The 20,620-nt window shown below is 32.1% G+C and overlaps 2 protein-coding genes across 2 annotated transcripts in view; one reads left to right on the top strand and one right to left on the bottom strand.

The window, feature by feature from the left end:
- LOC114268445 (flavin-containing monooxygenase FMO GS-OX-like 8) overlaps positions 1–13,894 on the top strand; it is a 32,681-nt gene extending 18,787 nt beyond the window's left edge. The window contains exons 3-7 of the mRNA XM_082907959.1: positions 7,874–8,032; positions 8,688–8,770; positions 10,441–10,576; positions 11,361–11,534; positions 13,484–13,894. Coding sequence (XP_082764085.1) covers positions 7,874–8,032; positions 8,688–8,770; positions 10,441–10,576; positions 11,361–11,534; positions 13,484–13,693 — 762 coding nt within the window. The 3' untranslated portion in view covers positions 13,694–13,894. The remainder of the gene's footprint in view (positions 1–7,873; positions 8,033–8,687; positions 8,771–10,440; positions 10,577–11,360; positions 11,535–13,483) is intronic.
- Positions 13,895–16,987: 3,093 nt separating this feature from the next.
- LOC114277854 (pentatricopeptide repeat-containing protein At1g08070, chloroplastic) lies at positions 16,988–18,640 on the bottom strand. Its single transcript, XM_028219807.2, has one exon. It carries the CDS (start codon positions 18,638–18,640, stop codon positions 16,988–16,990), a length of 1,653 nt encoding a protein of 550 aa, XP_028075608.2.
- Between the last annotated feature and the right edge of the window lie 1,980 nt (positions 18,641–20,620).

The raw sequence follows: 20,620 nt of genomic DNA, 5'->3' as shown, positions 1-20,620 counted from the left end.
CAAAAATCACAAACTATAGACCCAGCTTCAAAATTTACTTACAAACCTGAAAAAAAACAAAAAAATTAAAACAATGATGACATGCCCATCTCTAACATTCTTCTTCTCCTCCTCATCCCTCAATCACCCCTCACCGTCGACGCTGCTTCTCAGAGAAGATTGTTTCCACCGTTGTGAGAGCATCAAGGATCGTCAACGCGACGACGATGTTGTTGGAGGAGGAAGAGAAGGCTGAGGCCAAGATTGGAGGAGATGAGGGAGGGATCGTAGAGAGGGAGTAAACCTGCGCACCATTGGAAGTTGTTTTGGGCTAGCACTTTGAGTTTGTCTCTTCTGCTTTGTTGTGAGACATGGTAAGGTTTAAAACCCTCTTCCCTCATGACTAGACAAGACTAAAGCTTTAGAGCGAGATAGTTTATAAAGAGAGAGAGGGAGAGAGAAAGAGATGTGGTGGTCGTGATGAAATAATCTGTTTATTTTTATTTTTTTTTGAACTCAGAAATGCCAGAAAGAAGGATAATCTTCTATTTATTGTTTATATTGTTAATTGTTTCTAGTGGTTGTAAAAAATTTAGAAGAAATAATTTGTTTATATTTCAATTAATCTGTCTATATTAGTAATAATTACTTAAAAAAAAAATCTGGGTTGGGGAAAACCCAAACCCATTAGGGGATGGATAGGGTAAACCCCATAGGAGATTGAGGATGGAGAATGAGAAAAAAAATTATAATAGGAGAATGGGGATGGGGAATTAATATCCACTTCATTGGCCCCCTATTGCCATCCCTAGTGACAAATCTACTTAGATTGGCGGCGACGGAGGTGGTGCTATTCAATTAGAGGCAACGAAGGTGTAGAGAGAGAGAGATAAGGGAGGGTTTGGTTTGAGAAATGTAGGGTGTAGTTTATATATATATATATATATATATATGAATAGTTTGGTCATTTTCTAGGAACTTGTTCTTATGGATAAAGTATTTTAGAATGTGAATTTTAGAGAAAGAAAATCTAAAATTAGATTTATGGACCGAGTGTTAGACCGAGTACTCTAAATCCAAAATGGGATTTAGAGTGTGGAGTTTGGCCGAAGAAAATCCAAAATCAAACTCTAGGATCATCTTGGTTTAACTAACTTTTTAAAAATTGAGTTTTTTTTTTTTTTAGCAATTTTTTTAAAATATCTTTTTACTTTTTTAAATATACCTAATCTAAATACACTTAAAAACTATAACATTTATGAAAATATTCTATAAAAAAATTACTAAATACAAAAAGTACAGCCAAAAAACGATATAAATTTAATATATTTTTATATTTTTGTGTATTTATTGATTTTTTAAAATATTTTTTCACAAATATTTTATTTTTAAGTGTATCTAAGTTAGGTACATCTAAAAAATAAAACAAGTATTTAAAATATTTTTAAAAATTACTAAAAAAAATACAAAACAAAAAAAATCAATTTTGAGAAAATCAATATAATCCAAACAAGAAAACCAGTTGATATGCATATTTCATATTTTATCCACACCTATAGAAGTTATATAAACTAGAAAAATAAAAAAATAGGGACAATTACAATTTCAGATAGTCGACCAAAAATATTTACAAATACTTGGGGTGCTTGTGTAAAAAAAATACAATAAAAATTACACCTCACAAAAAATTCACACATTTTAATAAATATTTACCAAACTTCTCAATTATTGGTAGTTTCTCCCAAAAATTAAAAACACATAAAAAGTCAATATTTATGGGGAGATGCTAGAGAGCTCTAAATCTAGAGCTCTAATTTGAGCTCTAGTGATGTGTCCAAGCAATTAAAAAAAAAAAAACAAACAAGGCAAGGCACAAACATCACATCAGAGTGAGTCCCACATTCCCATTAGAGCTATTAGAGCTCCTATATTAGAGCTCTAAAGCATTTTTGATATTTATGTGGTTAAGTGAAAATCATTTACATTCACAGGAGATGCATACTTCATTTATTATACGAATAAAATTGAAAATAAATGTAAGATAATCAAATACTCAAAACTTAAAACTCACATTGAATTATTGCCCACCCTAGTATATGTTAGGATTAGTCCACTCATGCGATAAAGGTGGGTCTCATACAATTATTAAGTTGGTTTATATATGGATTTGGGGATATTAGAGTCCGGAATCTATTAGAAAATCTAATATGTGTAAGATTTAGTTAACTAATTGTACGAAATTATGATTCTCATGAGTAGACTATTATAAATAGTCATATGGACTATATGGTTTCTCTGAGAGAGATTGAAAGAGTAGTGAGGAAAAAATAGAGATGTAAGGGTGAGAAAAAACATTGTAGACATCAGGTAAGTAAGGGCTCAACTACACTTGATCATGAGGTTCAGGCAGTGGTGTAGGTTTTGAGTGTTTTAAACATCTCACATATATTTTTTATTTTATTTACAGTGGAACCTCTATCTCCCGTAGATGTAGGCAATTGGGCAAACCACGTAAATTTGTGTGATTATTTTTCTCTTTAGTCTGTGTGTAGTAGTGCTTCTATCAGCATTGGTGAGATGTGGTATAAATCCCAACAAGTGGTATCAGAGCCAAAGGTTGTTGATCCTAGGTGCGGTTGGCAGAGGATGCGGTTACTACATACGGAAGACTCATACAGAAGAAATCTCATAGAACAGGAAAAAAAATGTTCAAATCTGGTAAAGGCTTCCGCATGAAGACAAATGGCAGAAAAACTCATAGCAAAAGGTTTTCAGGAGTTGCAGATTCATCAGTTCAGTCAGAATTTTCATATTCTAAATGGAAAATGGGAGAGACCCCCAGTACCCCCACTGGGTGCTGATTGGCCCAAAAATATATATATATATATATATATATATTTTTGTCATCCACTTCCTGCCCCCCACATGTATGTGGAGGTAGTGGGGGTCTGCAGCACTATTGATTCTAAATAAGTTTAAAGGGATTGGACAGATTTGGCAATGATCTAGGTGATCGAGTTTGACCATGCGTGATCAAGGGTGATCTAGGAGTGATCCGATTCAATCCTCCAGGAAGTCCAGTCATTGTGGGGACAATCAGACATTGTTTTTTTGATTGGGCATCATGATTGGCTACTTGTACATGCTCGTAGAGTATGTTGTGACAAAATGGGAGCTACTATCAAGCATCAGACGAGTAGTATGAGTCGTGGGTGAACATTAGTGAGCAATAGTTGCAAAGATATTTGGTGGTCACTAAGAGGAAGACAACGGGTTGCTAAATGTTCACAGAAGAAAGCTTTAGGTATAGAATCTAAGACAATTTTACGACAAGATGGTGTATATCGAAGGAGGACACAAGTCTCTGTTCTACAAAGGTTTGGCTTATGACAATGAAGACATCTCAGGGAAGTGCGACTATTTTTATGGGCTTGGGTATGAGGATAAAGGAAGCCACGAAGAACACGTTTAAGCACTATTGCATGAGGTGCAGATAACGTGGTCACTCAGTTTAAGGGGTGTAATATCTTCTAGGTAAATGTGGAGTGTATCATGCAAATTAGGATATCTAGATTGGAGGATGCATATAACATTTACCCCACATGAGTGGAGGGGGGTGATTGTTAGAATTAGTCCACCCATATGGTAAAGGAAGGTCCCATACAGTTAGTTATTAGGTTGGTTTATACATGTTTTCGGATTATGATAATAGAATCCAAATCTTCTAGGAAACCTAATATGCATAGAATTTGGTTACCTAATGGTATGAGATTATGATTCTCATGAGTAGATTATTATAAATAGTTATGTAGATTATAGGGTTTCTCACAGAGAGATTAAGAGAGTAGTAAGAAAAAAAAATAGAGATGTAAGAGTGAAAGAAAAAATACTGTGGGCACTAGGTGGGCAAGGGCTCAATTACCCTTGAGCATGGCGTTCAGGTAGTAGTGTAGGTTTTGAGTGTTTTGACCATCGCACATATATTCTTAGGTAGTAGTGTAAGTTTTGAGTGTTTTGACCATCTCACATATACTTTCTATTTTATTCATAGTGGAACTCTCTCTCCTATAGATGTAGGCAATTTGGGTTGAATTACGTAAATCTATGTGATTATTTTTCTCTTTGGTGTATGCGTAGGAGTGCTTCCGTTAGCATTGGTGGGTTGTCATATAAATCCCAACAATATCGCGCAATATTTTTCTATCACTCTCACATCTCTATTGTTGTCTCACTACTTTCTTACAAAAATGCCATGGCTATTTATAATGGGTAATTTGTTGTACACACCCCCTCAAAGCGTGTCTTTAATATGCACCATTATTACACATTTTTGTAATATATGTTATTTATTTTTGTGATAAATATTATGTGGTTTTAAAAATAACGATATATTATGATTCAAAAATAAAGTTACACATTTCGTTATAATATTATGTATTTTTGTGATAATGTTACATATTTTTTATTAAAAAAATATTTAGATAAAAAAATACGTAACATTATCACAAAATTCATATCTTTATTTTTGAACCGTAAATTGTTATAATTCTATCAAAAAAACTACGTAATATTTATTATAAAAATACATAATAACAAGTGCCTATGGTACAAACCTACTAATTTGGCATAGTAAATAAGGCTTAGAACTTGAGAATTTGCTCCATCCAAGATATCCTTCAAAATCAAAGTTTGACGTTATTCTCGAAAATCTTACCCAGATTGAGTTTTCAATATATTTTGAACTCTACTACCCTATTTTAAATAGATGTATAATGATGTATATGGGTGAACTAATCCCAACAATTTTATTTAATTTCAACAAATAAAAATATTTATAATTAAAAAATTTACATAGATTAAAATAGGTTATAAAATTTTTGAACATTTTTAACAAGAATAATAAAATTGAAATACAATAAGTTATTATAAAGAATTGAACCTATAATATTGAAATAAAAATATGACTTATTAATTATTTCTGGTTCATTATTTCAAAACAGAGATAAGCTACGCTTAAACACCTATTTCAAACAGTTCATTAATGTCAATTTTTCAGAATGTTGCTTATTAGCTCAATATATAAGAAAAATATCAAGAAAAAAAAGACAAATCGTGAAAAATCTAGAAATCCTCTAAATGTTGATTTGTGATTATGTATCAATTTTAAGCAATAAAACAATCCCAATCAAACAATCAAGACAAATCGACATAACGATTTTAACGTGGAAAAACCACAATTGGACACCTCCAATTGTGATAAAAAACCACGGGCAACAGCCACAAAACAATCCACTAAGAAGATATAAAGGAATTACACAGGTATACTCTCAATTACGTAGCAAATCCACATTCGAATTGAACTAACCTCTATGTGTCTCTTCCAACCCCGTCTTCACCTCGGAATTGTCTTGACGATGAGCCACTCCGGAATCTACCAAAGTTTCAGGCTCGAATTCTTCAGAATCCACCGAAGAACAACTCTCTCTTTTATGTGGAACAAACAAATAATCCTTTGATGTATACTGTTTAAACCATGAGTTGAATACTCAATGAAAATATCAAAGAAAACTAGCAAAATATCCCCAGATATAAACCTTAGAATCTAGAAAGAAGATCTGGAGGACTTATCTCAGTTTTGGGAGAAAACCAAATACTTATAGAAAACCAAAGTAATCCTAGTTTTGGAAGAAAATCAATTCCTTATAGAAATCCAAGAATCTGTGTTCGCGCGGTCCGCTCAAGCGTGGTAATTCCCGCTCGAGCGGAGGCTTCAATATTGTGTAATTCATATAGGCTTCACGCTCGAGCGGAAGTTTCTACGCTCGAGCGGAGAATCACACCATCCAGTACTTTTTCAGGCGAAATAGAGATGCTGTGAGCTTGCAATCCCCACTCGAGCGGGACGACCAAAATTGGAAAATCTGAAAAACTAGATCATGTTACAACCTCAATTTTGATCCATGGAAATTGACAAAGGCACGATTCAGGTTGGATTCGCATCTAAACACTTATAGCCTCACTGAAATAAAATGTGCGAAAACAAATACAACTGAAAGGAGTTTTTTCAAACGGGGTTACCAAGAATAAAACCTAACAAATCGCAAGCTCAATATCAATAAATCATTATAAGAAAAAGTCTATAATAGAGAAAAAATAAATAAATAGCTAAAAAACATGTGTGCCTCTAAAAACATCTATTTAGTCTCAAGACACACCATTAATTATTTTTTATTACAATAATGACCTTACCTAAAATGACCAAAATGACCACAACTAAATATACACCTTAGTTGAATACACATCCAAATCCTAACCCTAGCCACCACTACTGCAGCCGCCGTCATTTCATAGCTGCTGCCTCGTTGCCCCTTTATAGCTCCAGCGAATCCCCATCACCACAAACCCTCGTCGCCGTCAACCCTCCATCCTCCCTCCCGTCGCAATCACCAACCCAGAAACCCACTACCTCATAGATTGTGAGAGTACTGATCGTGATCGCGATTGTCTCTCTCTGTCTGTCTCTGTCTCTTTGTCTCTGTTTCTGTCTCTCTCTCTTAGTCGAAGGTGTGCCACCAGGGTCACGGGGGATGAGCAGCACGCGATCGTAATCATGACGGTAGGGGCTGGAAATCGTGACAGTGAGAAATGTGGGTGAAGTATGAGGGCTAGGTGAGTCTCGCCAGAGGGGGAGGAGGGCTGGGGGTGGTTCACCGGAAAGAGAAATGGTTGAGGGAGAAAGGGTTGACGGCGGTGGCCATGGTTGGCGTTCATGGTGGTTGCTAGTGATGGCTGCTGCCGCCGGTGGTAAGTGTCTAATAGTTAGGGTTTTTTTTTTTTTTTTTGGTTGAATTTGAGGTGTGTACTAAGTGATGTGGGATAAGGGCAAAAATGGAATGTTGTGGTGCGTGTTGAGAAAAATTATGTTTTTTCAAATTATTAAAAGTGTGAATTGAGTAGTGATGTGCCTTGAGACCAAATGTGGTGTGTAAATAGAGGCACCCAAAAAACACCCCGCAAGAGTAAGTAAATAATAGGATAAATTACAAATATACCCCTTAATTTAAAATATGAATTGTCCTCTGTTGTTTTAAAAATTACAAATATCCTTTATTAGAATTTTTTATTTAATAAAATTAACTATAAAAAATGAAATTTCTAACTGCTATTTTATACAATAATAAAATTAATTGAATTATTAATTAAATTTAATTTATGATACAATTAAAAACTATTAATTGACTTGATGATTTATTAATAAAATGGACCATTTATTATTAAATTAGAAATTTTAAGGGGCAAGATATAATTTCGAAAACTACAGAGGCAATGCATATTTTAAATAAATTTCAAATAATGTATTTATAATTTACCCTAAATAATAAGATTGACCCCATGACCTCTAAGTTGAAAGTGTACATGAGTGACAAATTCATAGCCTAGTTGATTGAATTATAAAATGTCAAACCAACAGAATTATTAATATGTTGGGTGTTGTTTTGTTTTTTATATGAGAAATGCTATGGGTGTGTACTATATATACCTTAGAATTAAAATAAAATGATATAATTTCATACCTTCTAAGTCATAATTAAAAAAAAAAAAAAAAAAAATCGTAACCAAACAACACATGAGGCATAACTAAATCTTGTAAGTCGTAACTAAAATAAGATCATAACTAAAGAAGAAAATTGCATAACTTAAGGGCACATATGGTAAGGGTGTTTATAATAGAATTTTCCTTTATATATATATATATATATATTATAATAATAATAATAATCAAAACAAGTCACATTATTTATATAATAATTATGTACAATTTGCATAATTGTACATCAACGTTCATTTGATTAAGATGTTAAGAAGCTCATGTTATAACCATCATATTGTACAGGTTGTGGTGGTGGTTGGAAATTTTATGAGTGGACAAGATATATCAATGGAACTTGTGGATGTGGCAAAGGAGGTCCATCTCAGTGCCAAATCTCTTGATATTTCTGAAGGATTGTCCAAATTCATCTCCAAACATGACAACATCCACCTTCATCCCGTGGTATCTCTCTATACCCAAGTTCAAATTCTATAATATACTAATTGTGTGTATGTTCGATAAGTAAGCTGTTAAAACTGTAAGAAGTTCCAAAAAAATTTGATAGGAATTTGATCTGAACAATTATATGATGTGAGAAGTTACAGAATTTGATTTGAAAAGAAAAATTAAAAAGCGTGACAAACTTATACCAACTCAAATACAGACTTTATATAATAGAATAGACATACTTTTGAGTTGACTTGTTTGATTGTAATTCAATGTTGTTGTCCTCTCGATTACAAGCTTGAAATGGAGGTGATTCATTTCAATTTATGAAATTGTGACAAATCATTAAAATTAAAATTGTATGATTTGTAAATTGCAACAAGTCTTAACATCTCTTAAATATTAATTAGTTGAGGTGACTCTTTCATAATCATTGATCATATCGGAATCCTAATTAATCATTTAGCTTTGGCCAATTCAAACAATTTTGGAGGAGTATGACAAAAATTTGGTTAGTTTACTTAAATTATGTTAGGATTTTGTGAAGAAAAAATAATAAAAGAGAAATGAATGAATTAATCATACATATTTATTATATATGGATAGGTAAAAGCAAATCATTAGTCTACTCTGATTTTTGATAAGTTGAAACCCTTTTAATGAATTGCAGATAGACTTTCTTCAAGAAGATGGAAAGGCTTTATTTGTGGATGGCTCTTGGGTCATAGCAGACACTATCATATACTGCACAGGGTAAACAAAAATATATATTGATTCTCTATATTTGGGATGTGCTCTTCAGTCTGACTTCTTGGGCTATGGTTGTTGTGTTGTCTTCTTTAAAATCTGCTAAGAATACAAAATTAAAATGCAAAATGGATCACATAAAATGCAGTGGTATATTGAGATTCATTCTAAAAGTGGACCTCTCCATAACTGGATTTAATCCTAACCTTCCACTGCAATTTCAACATATAATTCATTATATCCATTCTGTGTTCTTAGCATTATCATCATTTTTTTTTTTAAGAATAATTGGTGATAAGTCCATTTCTAAGGAGATATGGCATTTAATTCAAGGATTGATCTTTTATGGAGACGAAAACATGATTAATAAAATTGATTAGTAAGAAGAACAAATTATTGTTTTGAAGAATTTTTTTTTCTTTTTATTTTTACCCCACTATCACTAGACCACCACTTGACTTCCATCGGCACCACCACCGTTACCAGAAAAGTTGCTAGAAAAAAAGGCCAGAAAAGTCACTAGTGGCAATCGGTGGTGGTGGTAATATAGACAGATAGACAAATTAGGTGGAGGCTCTTTTTTCTTGTTTTTTCCTTTTTGTAAGGGTTTATTACACTTTCTACCCTTAAACTATCATCAAATTGTTCATTTATTCCCCGAACTATCGACTGAGTCTACTTACTCCATAAAGTATATAAATAAAAGTCTATTTAGACCTTGAACTATCGATTAAATCTATTAAGTTCCTAAAGTATTTAAATTCAAAATTATTTAGCCCCTAAAATGATTATAAAAAAAAATATCAATCCATAAATATTATAAATTAGTAAAAGACCATATCTAGTTAAAATTTTATTTTATTTTTTTTTAAAATTTGTTGAAAAGTGAGCGGCAATTCCTCTGGTGAATTTTCTTTATAAAGGTAAGGGTAATTATCTTTAATATTTTTTTACTTATATTCCACAATGGCTACGTACTTGCTTCTATCGAATATTATATGTCAGATTTTGTTTATAATTTTTCATTAATTTTTTTTTTAAAGTTTTCGGCTAAGTTCTTTTATAACTTAATTAATGTATTATTTTGTTCTATAATTTTTTGTAATAAAATGTTATTATTTAAATTATCTAATTCTATTTCTTCAATATATCTAATACTTATATAATTTTATTGACAATACTGACAAATCAGACTCTAATACTAATTTAAATACACAATGAAATAAAACATTTTTTAAAAACAAAATAAAAATTTAAGATTTTTCTGTAATAAAATCTTAATTAGGTAGGAAATTTTACTAATTAATAATACCTATAGGCATATATTTTATTTTAGTAGTCCTTTCAAGGATTAAATAAATTTGAATTAAATATTTTAAGAACTTAATAGATTCAATTGATAGTTTAGGGACTAAATAGATTTTGATTTATACACTTAAGGGATTTAAAAGACACAATCGATAGTTCAGAAACCACATAGACAATTTGACGATAATTTAGGTGTATAGTGTAATAAACCCCTTTTTTTAATAATAATTTTCTCTTTTTTCCACATATAATTCATAAAGAGTCATCCCTATAAGAACTTGTTCTTGTACCCTTCTCATAGAAGAGTAATAAACCCTAGATCATATGGAAATTTGTGATCATTCTAAATCCATGTGGGTTATTTGCAGGTATTCATATTCATTCCCATTTCTTGACACAAAAGGAATAGTGGAAGTGCATGGTAACAGGGTGGAACATTTGTATGAGCACACCTTCCCTCCCCCCCTTGCTCCTTCTCTCTCTTTTGTGGGCATTCCTAGAAGGGTAATTAATACCTTTCTTTGGCTTAATTTTGATTTTTTTTTTTTTTTTGTCTTTAGTGATTTTTTAAAAAATATTTTGATCATCTTTTATTTTTACTTTGATGCATCTAAAAATAAAATATATGTCAAAAAATCTTCCAAAAAAAAATTAGTAAAGACAAAAACACACAAACAATAGTTTTTTGAAACTAAATATACTCTCACAATTTGAAGTATGTAGATACTCTCACAATTTGAAATATGTAGATGAAATTCATTTTGTGATTGACATAACACCAAGTTTAAATCAATGTCATAGATTCATTTTTTTGGTATTTTGCTGAATACTTTGTTTTGGGTCACACAATATATATCAATAAAAACCCACTAAACATAGTTTGTTGTGGAATTTTTATAATTTACTTCTTTTTTTTTTCTCCCATTTCTTCTAAGATTGTGCTTGGATCTTAGATTTAGAAAGGAATTTGTGGGGTAAAAAGACAAAGGAAAAGGAATTGTGAAAAAAAAATATATATATATATATATATATATATAAGTCAAGTTTCTCTTATCTTTTATTTTTCTCCCTACAAATATCTTCTTAAATTCAAGATTTAAGCACAACTTAAATTTCCGACTAGAACTTATTTATTATATTTTTATGTTTGAATGAGTTTAGGTAGTAGACCTCCCTTTCTTTGAGTCACAAGGGAAATGGATAGCTGAGCTGCTGTCTGGGAAGAGAACATTGCCATCAAGGCCGACTAGAACTTATTTATTATATTTTTATGTTTGAATGAGTTTAGGTAGTAGGCCTCCCTTTCTTTGAGTCACAAGGGAAATGGATAGCTGAGCTGCTGTCTGGGAAGAGAACATTGCCATCAAGGGATGCAATGATGCATTCCATTATGGAGTTTTATCACCAGAGGAATGTTGATGGCATTCCAAAGTACAGAACTCATGATATTGGAAACTTTGAGGTAAACATAATTCAATATATAAATTATATCGACCTTTCTGGATGTTTGAAAAAAAATATATATAAATAATTTTAATATAATTACACTGGCCTTCCTTTTAATATAGTTAACATAACCAAAACTAAAGTAAATATTGTGAAAATACAAAGATAAACAAAACAAAGTGTATATTTCAGTATAAAAGATGTAACAATGTTATTTCCTTCTATCTGAGTAAAATATTGTTGATGAAAAATGAACTAAGTGTTATGTGAATTAAAACATCAAGGAAGTCCAATGTAATTATGTCAAACTTGTAGAATTTATTATATTTTTTTAAACCTTAGGGGAGGCCAGTGTAATTTGCCCAATATATCAGACTGCCCTCCATTGAGGTTTGGTGGAAATACAATAATCTCACTGTTTTGGAGTAATTACATTTACCTTCCTTTTACTAAAACTAAATAAACGGAAACTAATGTGGATGGCATGATGACACAAAAATAAAAATAAGAAAAAATATACATTTTAGTGTAAAAATAATGGCATCATCTTTTCTTTCTTTTTTTCTTTTTTTTTTTTAAATTTTTTTGTCTATATGACTAACGAATTATTTATGAAAAATGATATAATGTGAATTAAAACCTTAAGGGAAACCAATGTAATTATACTAAAATTGTGGGATACGTTGTATTTTTAAATACTTTAGGGAAGGTTATTATAATTTATCCAAATAAAAACTAGGGAAATAACCTGACAGTGATATCAGGAAAAATTAATTACAAAAAGATAAGAAACATTATAAATATTAATAATTAAAATTATAAACTTTTTCACTAATACAGTGTCCGTGTAATTGTCCCTAGAAACTACTCTCACACTCATTATCTTTGCATGATTATTAGCAGTAGCGTAATTCACCAACAAAAAAAATGTTTCAAATTTTAGTAAAAGTTTGAAGATTTAAAATCAAACCTGCAATTATAGTTTGGGCATGAGAATTTTGCAAGAGGGTGGTTGAATTTTCATGTCATCTTCAAATATGATCTTTTACCAATTGGTTTAGATTTGTGAAATGAAAAGAAATTGTTAGCAAAATTTGCTTCCCAATCGACATGGCCGTAATGCAAATTTCACAAATCAATCAAAATTAAACGATTGCCAAGAAAAATAAAAGAAAGAAAGAAGAATTATGTAATTGAATTGAAAACAATCACCATAAAAGCATAACTGTAATACCTTGATGAGTACAAGATGATTACAGTTTTAGAGAAGCAAATTACCTTAAAACTACTCATGCTCCTAAATTAAAGTTGTCATCACAACTACAATTCGTAACTATTTGAAAACTACTCCTAAGATAATGAAGAAGAACATAAAATTGATCTAATCATTTTGTTTGTTGTTGGTTGATGCCCTGATGATCTCCGCTTTTAGCTAAACAGTTATTCATTCCAAACAATTGCACGAAATTTATACAACCCACCTATGCTTTAGAATCACATGATTTGTAGTCTCGATCATAGACCATAATCGACAGGTCACAATCAACGAAACTAGATATGGTGATAATCGACAGGTCACTATTAACAAAATTAGATTTGACCACAATCAATAATAAATATTTTATAGAGCAAACAGAAATGAAAAAGGAAAAAGTATTGATACTAATCCCTTTCTATTTCTTATTTTTCTTTTACAAATTTCTCTACAAATACAATATTCAAACATAGCCTTATTATCTTGACGAAATTCAACTATAATGTTTTGAAATTTTGACAAAAAATTTAAAATACTAAAACACAGCAATTTTCCCAAAGCTCCAACCAGAATTGCCAAAAATTCTCACGTCCAAACCATTTTGTCTAAAATTTTGAGCAATTGAGATATGACCACCCAATGACACATCTAAATGCCAACTTGGGCAAATATGAAAAAACCTAGCCTGATATATACATTTTTTGTGGCAGTATTCTGATGAGTATGCAGATCACACTGGATTCCCACATTTAGAAGAGTGGAGGAAAGAGTTATCCCTTTCAGCTATTATAAATTCCTATGTCAACTTAGAGACATACTGCGATTCATATGAACATGATCTTCATCTGCTTCAACTCACTCTTCAAGATCCTTATTTCACTCAACTTCGACCTCAAGATGCGAAGCTCAGCATCAATTAAATGAAAATGCTAAAAAACTGTTCAAATTGTCATGCTTTCTTTTCAATTTGTCTCCCAGAGTTTCGGATTCATTTATGTATGTTATCATAGTGAGACTGTGACGTGTAAGCTGCATCTTGATTTCAAATACTATTGTAATAATTGTGAAGAAAATCTATAAAAAATAAATTTGTGAAAAGCTATAAAAATAAATAAATAAAAGGATTGTGGGTCTTATGCAACATTCACAAAATGTGCATGTCTTCTTATGTGAATTTTTCACATTGCCCATCTTCATCCTCTTCCCCTATAGTTGCTTTTAACTTTTTATTAAATTCCATTTTCATCTTCTTCGCTCTCAACTAAATACCGCTTCTTCTTTTTTTCTTGTATCTTTATTTTCTTGCATTCTTCTCATCACAATTGTAGGCATAACCCTTTCTCCCTTATTTGGTAAAACTTACAAAAATTTACTTCAATTTGTACAGTTTGGTTATTGCATCCGTACACAATTCCTAAAACAATGTCAATCCAATACCCTAACATATATTGGTTGGTTGAAACAATTCAACATCTACTCAATCGGCTAACCCTTCAAACTGCTCTTACTATTTTTTCAATGTATTGGGTTGTTTTAGTTTTATTAAATTCTCTAACCAAATCATTATAAACAGTAGGTCCAAATCCTATGTATCATTCATAAGTCAACAGTTTCCTCTAATATCACATTATAACTAATATTTCATAGCATTTTGAATTAAATTGCAATACTATCTTTGACATTTTTGATGATAACCTGACACAAATCTCACTAGCAACATTCCACCAGATGACGAATAAGGTCCACTTCCAATTCCTCTACTTTGCCCATTGGATTCCAACCCGAGATACATCTTCAATTCCCTTTTGCATCCGCAGGATCCCAACACAAAGATCATCATTTTCCGCTTTCAACAATTCACTACAACAAGCTTGTTGTAGTTCACAAAAATGCTCCATCCAGTTCTCAAAATATGGCATATGGACCTATATGACGAAATTTCTAAGTTTCACAGTGAACATCCTTTACAACAATGATTTTAACGAAAGGGATCAATGTCTTTCCAAATGAAATGGGTTTATCTAAGCATCGAGTACATTAATTAACTTGATTCCATCGTCTTCATAGTCAACACACAGTGGAATCAAACTTCTCAATTCCATCATCTTCACTAGCAGAATTTGTACCATATTTCCAGAACAAAAATGACATATAGAGAATCCAAGCACTACTCAGTTTCTTTCATTTTATTTTTTGTAATCATCGAAAATGTAAGACTAATAAAACAAGCGTCCATCAAACTTTTCCACAGTAAATCTGTTAACAAATCCAAAATTTAGTAACAATACTAATAGTCGTCAACAACCAAACAAAACCTACATAAATCAATAAATTCAATTCTTACCTCTCTTTATTCTGCGAAAATTGGCATTGATACAAATAGAGTGGTAAATGGGAATAATCCGAAAAGTTTCATTTTCTACAATTTTGCATCTCCCAATCATTACTAGTGCAGCTTAAGTATATAAACAACACCATTACTATTCTTCCAGCATGGAACTGACCTTAGTTTTAACAACATCTACATACAAAGTTCCATGAGGAAGGTGGGGAAGAGGGAGGGTAAAATTTCATGAGAAAGGTGGGGAAGAGGAAGGGTTAGTAATTTAAGTTAGCACATGAGGTGTTTGACTTCCGAGTGCGAGCAATGCAAGATCGCAATAATATCAATTTTCAAAATTTGTAAAATTGAAAGTATTTTTATATTTTAATATGATTATTTTTATTATTATTAAATATTTATAGTATACTCTAAGCCAATATTTGTTTTACTAAGTAGTTATATATTTTTTATGTTATAAGTATTTTTTATGTGTCTTGGTTTATTATAGGCATTTGCATGTGTGAAACTTGAATTTTCTAACACGTTATGCGATTGAGCCTTTCAGTTTATTTAATAAAAAGAAATCACGGATCTAATTTAATAAATTTGCAAATTTTGGCTGAATTTCATAAAAATCTACTATTTTTAAAACACAAACAGATAAAGTGGTCATGAGATAAAATTTACCTTTTTTAATATATATCTCTCTTTGGACCTTCATACTTTCTAACATGTAAAACATAAACCGGATGAGATTCGTAAGAGTGATATCACAATAATTTTAGTTTCCTCTAATATCACGTTGTATTGTTGCCAAAATACTTTAATTTTATTTAGAACATAATCATAGTGTATACATGGTTATCTACCTCCCAAAGCTCTTTATATTCTATAGTCAGCTGCTCATCATGCATGATCAAAGGTTTAAGTGTCCATCATGTGTTTATTATTTGCAAGTTAGGTATATAATTTTCATTGCAAGAGTTGCTCACTCGAATAACACACACAAAGATTGCTCTAACCCTTTCACACTCATTTGTTTGAGCAAAAACATCCGAGCGGCATGTCACACACATCACGCCAAACAGATCACCTGATTATAGATCTGGAAATTTCATAGTTTGAAAGTGATGAATAATGAGATAGAAAGTAGGAAATTTATTTTCAAATAAGGAAGAAGTATTATCAACCTGAAAGTTCGGGCACTAGTGCTTCAAATCAAATGTTACTAAAATTATGCAGCGATCAACATGACATAAAAGCACTTATGATTTTCACTCATTTCCAGTCCTCGTGGGTCTCTCAAGCTATATAGTTCACAAATCAAATTGCCATCATGGCTGCAAACTGCAGTGTTTTTTTTAGTTTGCTGACAAACATTTCGAACTATTAAACTTTTCTCTACATTTAAAGAAACACTCTTACGGATAATAAGCAATTTCAAAGCAAAATAAAAATAAAAGGTAGAAACAAAAGAATATCATCAACTTTGATGAGAGATCCAGATGTAGATAGTAATGCTACATGAATAATCCAAAGATGCAACTTTAAATTGACCCCACACCCATAGTCTACTATTATACTCTAACCCAACACAAAATAAATTGAACTCTTTCCTATCAAATGAGTCATCTAATTAGTAATATAATCTGAAACTGAGAATAAAAGGAATTCTAAGCAACATGTTTTGATTTGTTGCAAGCATGCCATACCGTTCATTCAGAAAACTTACCAGGAAAAATAATAGCTGTAGGTTAGATCTTTATACAAAGTCATGAATGTTGGATCCTCCACAATATCACAATTGGCTCTGCCATCAATTTTGAAGTATAGAAAATTAGAATCAAGAGCGAGCACTTCCTTGTGAAAAACTTGGAACAAAATCAATGAATCACCAATAATCTTTGCAAGAACAAACACCACCACGGAAATGGTGGAACCGGTTTCTATCTCTAACGGTAATTTCCCTTCTATACAACATTGAAACAAACTTAAAAAACTGGTGGCAGTCCTGACAAATCCTCAGATTATTCATTATCCTTAAAGTCATATCGGCTGATGATTTTAAAAGCCCAAATGCCAATGCAAGCTTCTCACTATGATATATCAAAGTATGTTCCTTCTCTTCTTCCTCAATATCATAAGAAACCATGTCAGTATATACAGCATAACCAACTACTTTCAATTCCATTTTCATATCAGCCAATGACTTATAGAGCTCCTCATATCTTGGTTCCATAAGATCTGATACCACAAACTCATAAACCACATTTTCAATCTCAATTGAACTGCAACCAGGGACCTTTCGAATGCCTATGCGATTCATCATTTCCCGCACTTTTCCAACTTCAATCCACTTACGATCTCGAGCATATAGATTTGATAGCAACACGTAATTCTCCCCATTTTTTGGCTCTAGTTCAAGAAGGTTTTTGATTGCAAACTCACCCAATTGGGTCTGTCCATGGATTCGACACGCACCCAACAAAGCCCTCCAAATGATGGGGTCTGGTTTCCTGTTCATGGTGCCGATTAGCTCCTGAGCTTCATCCAAGAGCCCTGCTCGACCAAGTAGATCAACCATGCATCCGTAATGCTCAATCCTTGGCTGCAACGCGTACTTTTCTTTCATACTTATGAAATGCCTCTTACCTATGTCAACAAGGCCTTGGTGACAACAAGCACACAAAATACCCAAAAAGGTAATCTCATCAGGCCTAAAATTCTCCATTATCATCCTATTGAAGGCCTGTAGAGCAGCTTCACCTTGCCCATTCATGGCATACCCAGAAATTAAAACATTCCATGTATAGACATTCTTCACTCTCATAGCACCGAAAACTTTCTCTGCCTCATCAACAACCCCACATTTAGCATACATATCTAAAAGAGCAGTACCGACAAACACATTCAATCTCAATCTATTATGACAAATATAATCATGAATCCACTTTCCTTGATTTAATGCACCCAAATGGGCACAGGCTGATAGAACCCCAACCATGGTGACCTCTCCGGGCTCGGCCCCAGCAGCTTGCATCTCTCGGTACACATCAATCGCTTCTCTGAATTTCCTGTTATGGGTATAACCCGTTATCAATGCATTCCACGAAACTGCATTTCTCTCAGGCATTTCATCAAACAACTGACGACCCTCACTAGGAAGTAAACAAATGCAGTACATATGAACAAGAGCAGTGTTTGTAATGATATCTGAGAAAAAACCCATTTTAACTACACAACAATGTATTGATTTTCCAATGTCTCCACGGCCCAACTGAGCAACCGACTTCAGAACAGCCGGAAAAGTAGAAAAATCAGGAAAAATCTCAGCTTTACGCATCTGGGTATACACAAAAACTGAATGTATATGCTTATTCAAGTGTGTGTAAGTCCTTACGAGAGAATTACAGAACTCAGAATCAATAAAATCATGGAACTGTGTGAAGAGATGGGCAGAGGAAGCAAACCCATATGAAGATACAGAGCTGTCTATAAGTTTCATGAAAGAGAATTGGTTGATGGGTATGCTGTTGACGATCATTTGGCTGAGAATTTGATTCGTGTGGGTGTGATTTGAGAGCAATTTCATCAAATGGGTGTGTCCTAATTCTGGTAGTTGAGTTGTAGAATTGTTTGTGAGTACTGAGATTGAATGTGTGCGAATGATTAAGTGTATGGTCCATTGCCAAATGTTGGTTGAGGTTTTTAGGTTTTGTTTCAGCTGTATTTTCATGGTAGAACCATTGCCTGGTAACAGAACAACCTTTTGGAGGGAAATGTAGATTACAAACAGTAAAAAAAAAAAAAAAAAAAAAAAAAAAAAAAAAAAAAAAAAAAAAAAAAAAAAGTAACAGAGAGAGAGAGAGAGAGATGAATTTTGCACTTGTCAGATTTGTATGAAGTTTGTGTTTTTCAGATTAATTATTTTTGACGAGTAATGTTACAAATCTTTTTTTAAGTCATAATTTTTTTTAAAAAAAAGTAGAAATTAAAAATTAAAAAAAAAGGTTTTCAGAGTTTGATATTTTTAACAAAATAAACTCGAAATTTTTTATTTTATTAATTTAACTCTTAAATATTTGATTTGTTTTTAATTTTAAATCATTGGCTATTTTTGTTAACCAGCAGTGCTGCATACCCCAGTGAGGTGTCGCGCCCTCACTGGTTGAAACTTAAAAAAAAAAAAAAAAAAAAAAAAAAAAAAAAAAAAAACAGTTTTTTTTTTTGCCAATAATGGAGTGCCACCTCACTGGGGTCGACCCCCAGTGGGTGTGTATGAGGCATTTTTCTTTCGTTAACATCAATATAAAAAAAAATTGAGTATTTTAGTCATTAAACTTATGTTTTGTTTGTTTTTGTAGAAAACGTTTTCCAGAAAATATTTTTCGTATTTTTCTAGCGTTTGTATGATGGAAAACAAAAGTTAAACAAAAAATATTTTATACTTCTAAAAAGTAAAAAATATTTTTTAAACTAAATTTTTTCCAATGCCACCACGTTATCACCACCATCACACCGCCATCACCGTCGTTGCTGCCATCACCTCCACGGCCACCACTACCACCTCTACCCTATTACTATCACCACTACCGCCTTTGCCACCACCACCTCAACACCTCCACCTCTATCTCCACCATCACCACCACCTCTACTTCTATCGCATCCACCTCTACTTCTACTGCATCGCCATCACTACTAATGCAACTATTGGTGCACTAATTTCAAGATTGAAATCAAACATAGGAAAATATTTCCTATGAAAAATATTTTCTAAAATTTTTTTTTGAAAATTAATGAAAAATGGTATTTTAGATATTATGTAGATACATTGAATTTAATAACTAAAGTACTCTTTTGTTGTTAATTTTACTTAACAAAAATAGATCAATGATTTAGATTAAAAATAAATTAAAATATTAGGGTTTAAATTGATAAAATTGAAAATATGATTTATTTTGTTAGAAAGTTCAAATTATGTGGTTTTTTTTTTTGGGGGGGGTGGGTAATTGTCCCTAAAAAAATGAGTTATAACTAAATGCCACATGAGGTATAACTAAAAATATTTTAGATCATCACTAAAAAAAGAATAATATCATAACTAACATTATAGTGAATCATAACTATCACCACAAAAATCATAACCAAATTATCACTAATACATAATATGTCATAAACAAAACCACAAAACTTATTATTGAGACATATAATACATTCCTTTTTATAGTGTGGACTATAAAATTCTCCATTGTTTACATACTCTATGAAAAGTTATATACTTATTTAAATTAAATAAATTGATAACATATTTTAATGAACATAACTTCGGATAGGAGTATAAAAATGGCCCACGGTCATTGGGCGGTCCGAAACCCGCTCGTAGTCCGGGCCTGAGCCCAGTCCGGAACCCTGGGTCTCGGCCTATCGGCCCAGCTCAAGGCCCACTCAAAGCCCGGCCAGCCCGAGACCTAGTGTTATTTTTCATAGAAAAAAACAAAATTTTGATGAAAAAAATAAGAAAAAA

Source organism: Camellia sinensis, chromosome 15, assembly GCF_055761805.1.
Source record: "Camellia sinensis isolate YWXY chromosome 15, ASM5576180v1, whole genome shotgun sequence".
Lineage (NCBI taxonomy): Eukaryota > Viridiplantae > Streptophyta > Magnoliopsida > Ericales > Theaceae > Camellia > Camellia sinensis.
Note: the sequence above shows the minus strand (reverse complement) of the source record. Positions and strands in the feature narration are given on the sequence as shown.

Excerpts from the sequence above, each read along its gene's own strand:
- LOC114277854 (XM_028219807.2), bottom strand. The coding sequence starts at position 18,640 with ATGATCGTCAACAGCATACCCATCAACCAATTCTCTTTCATGAAACTT.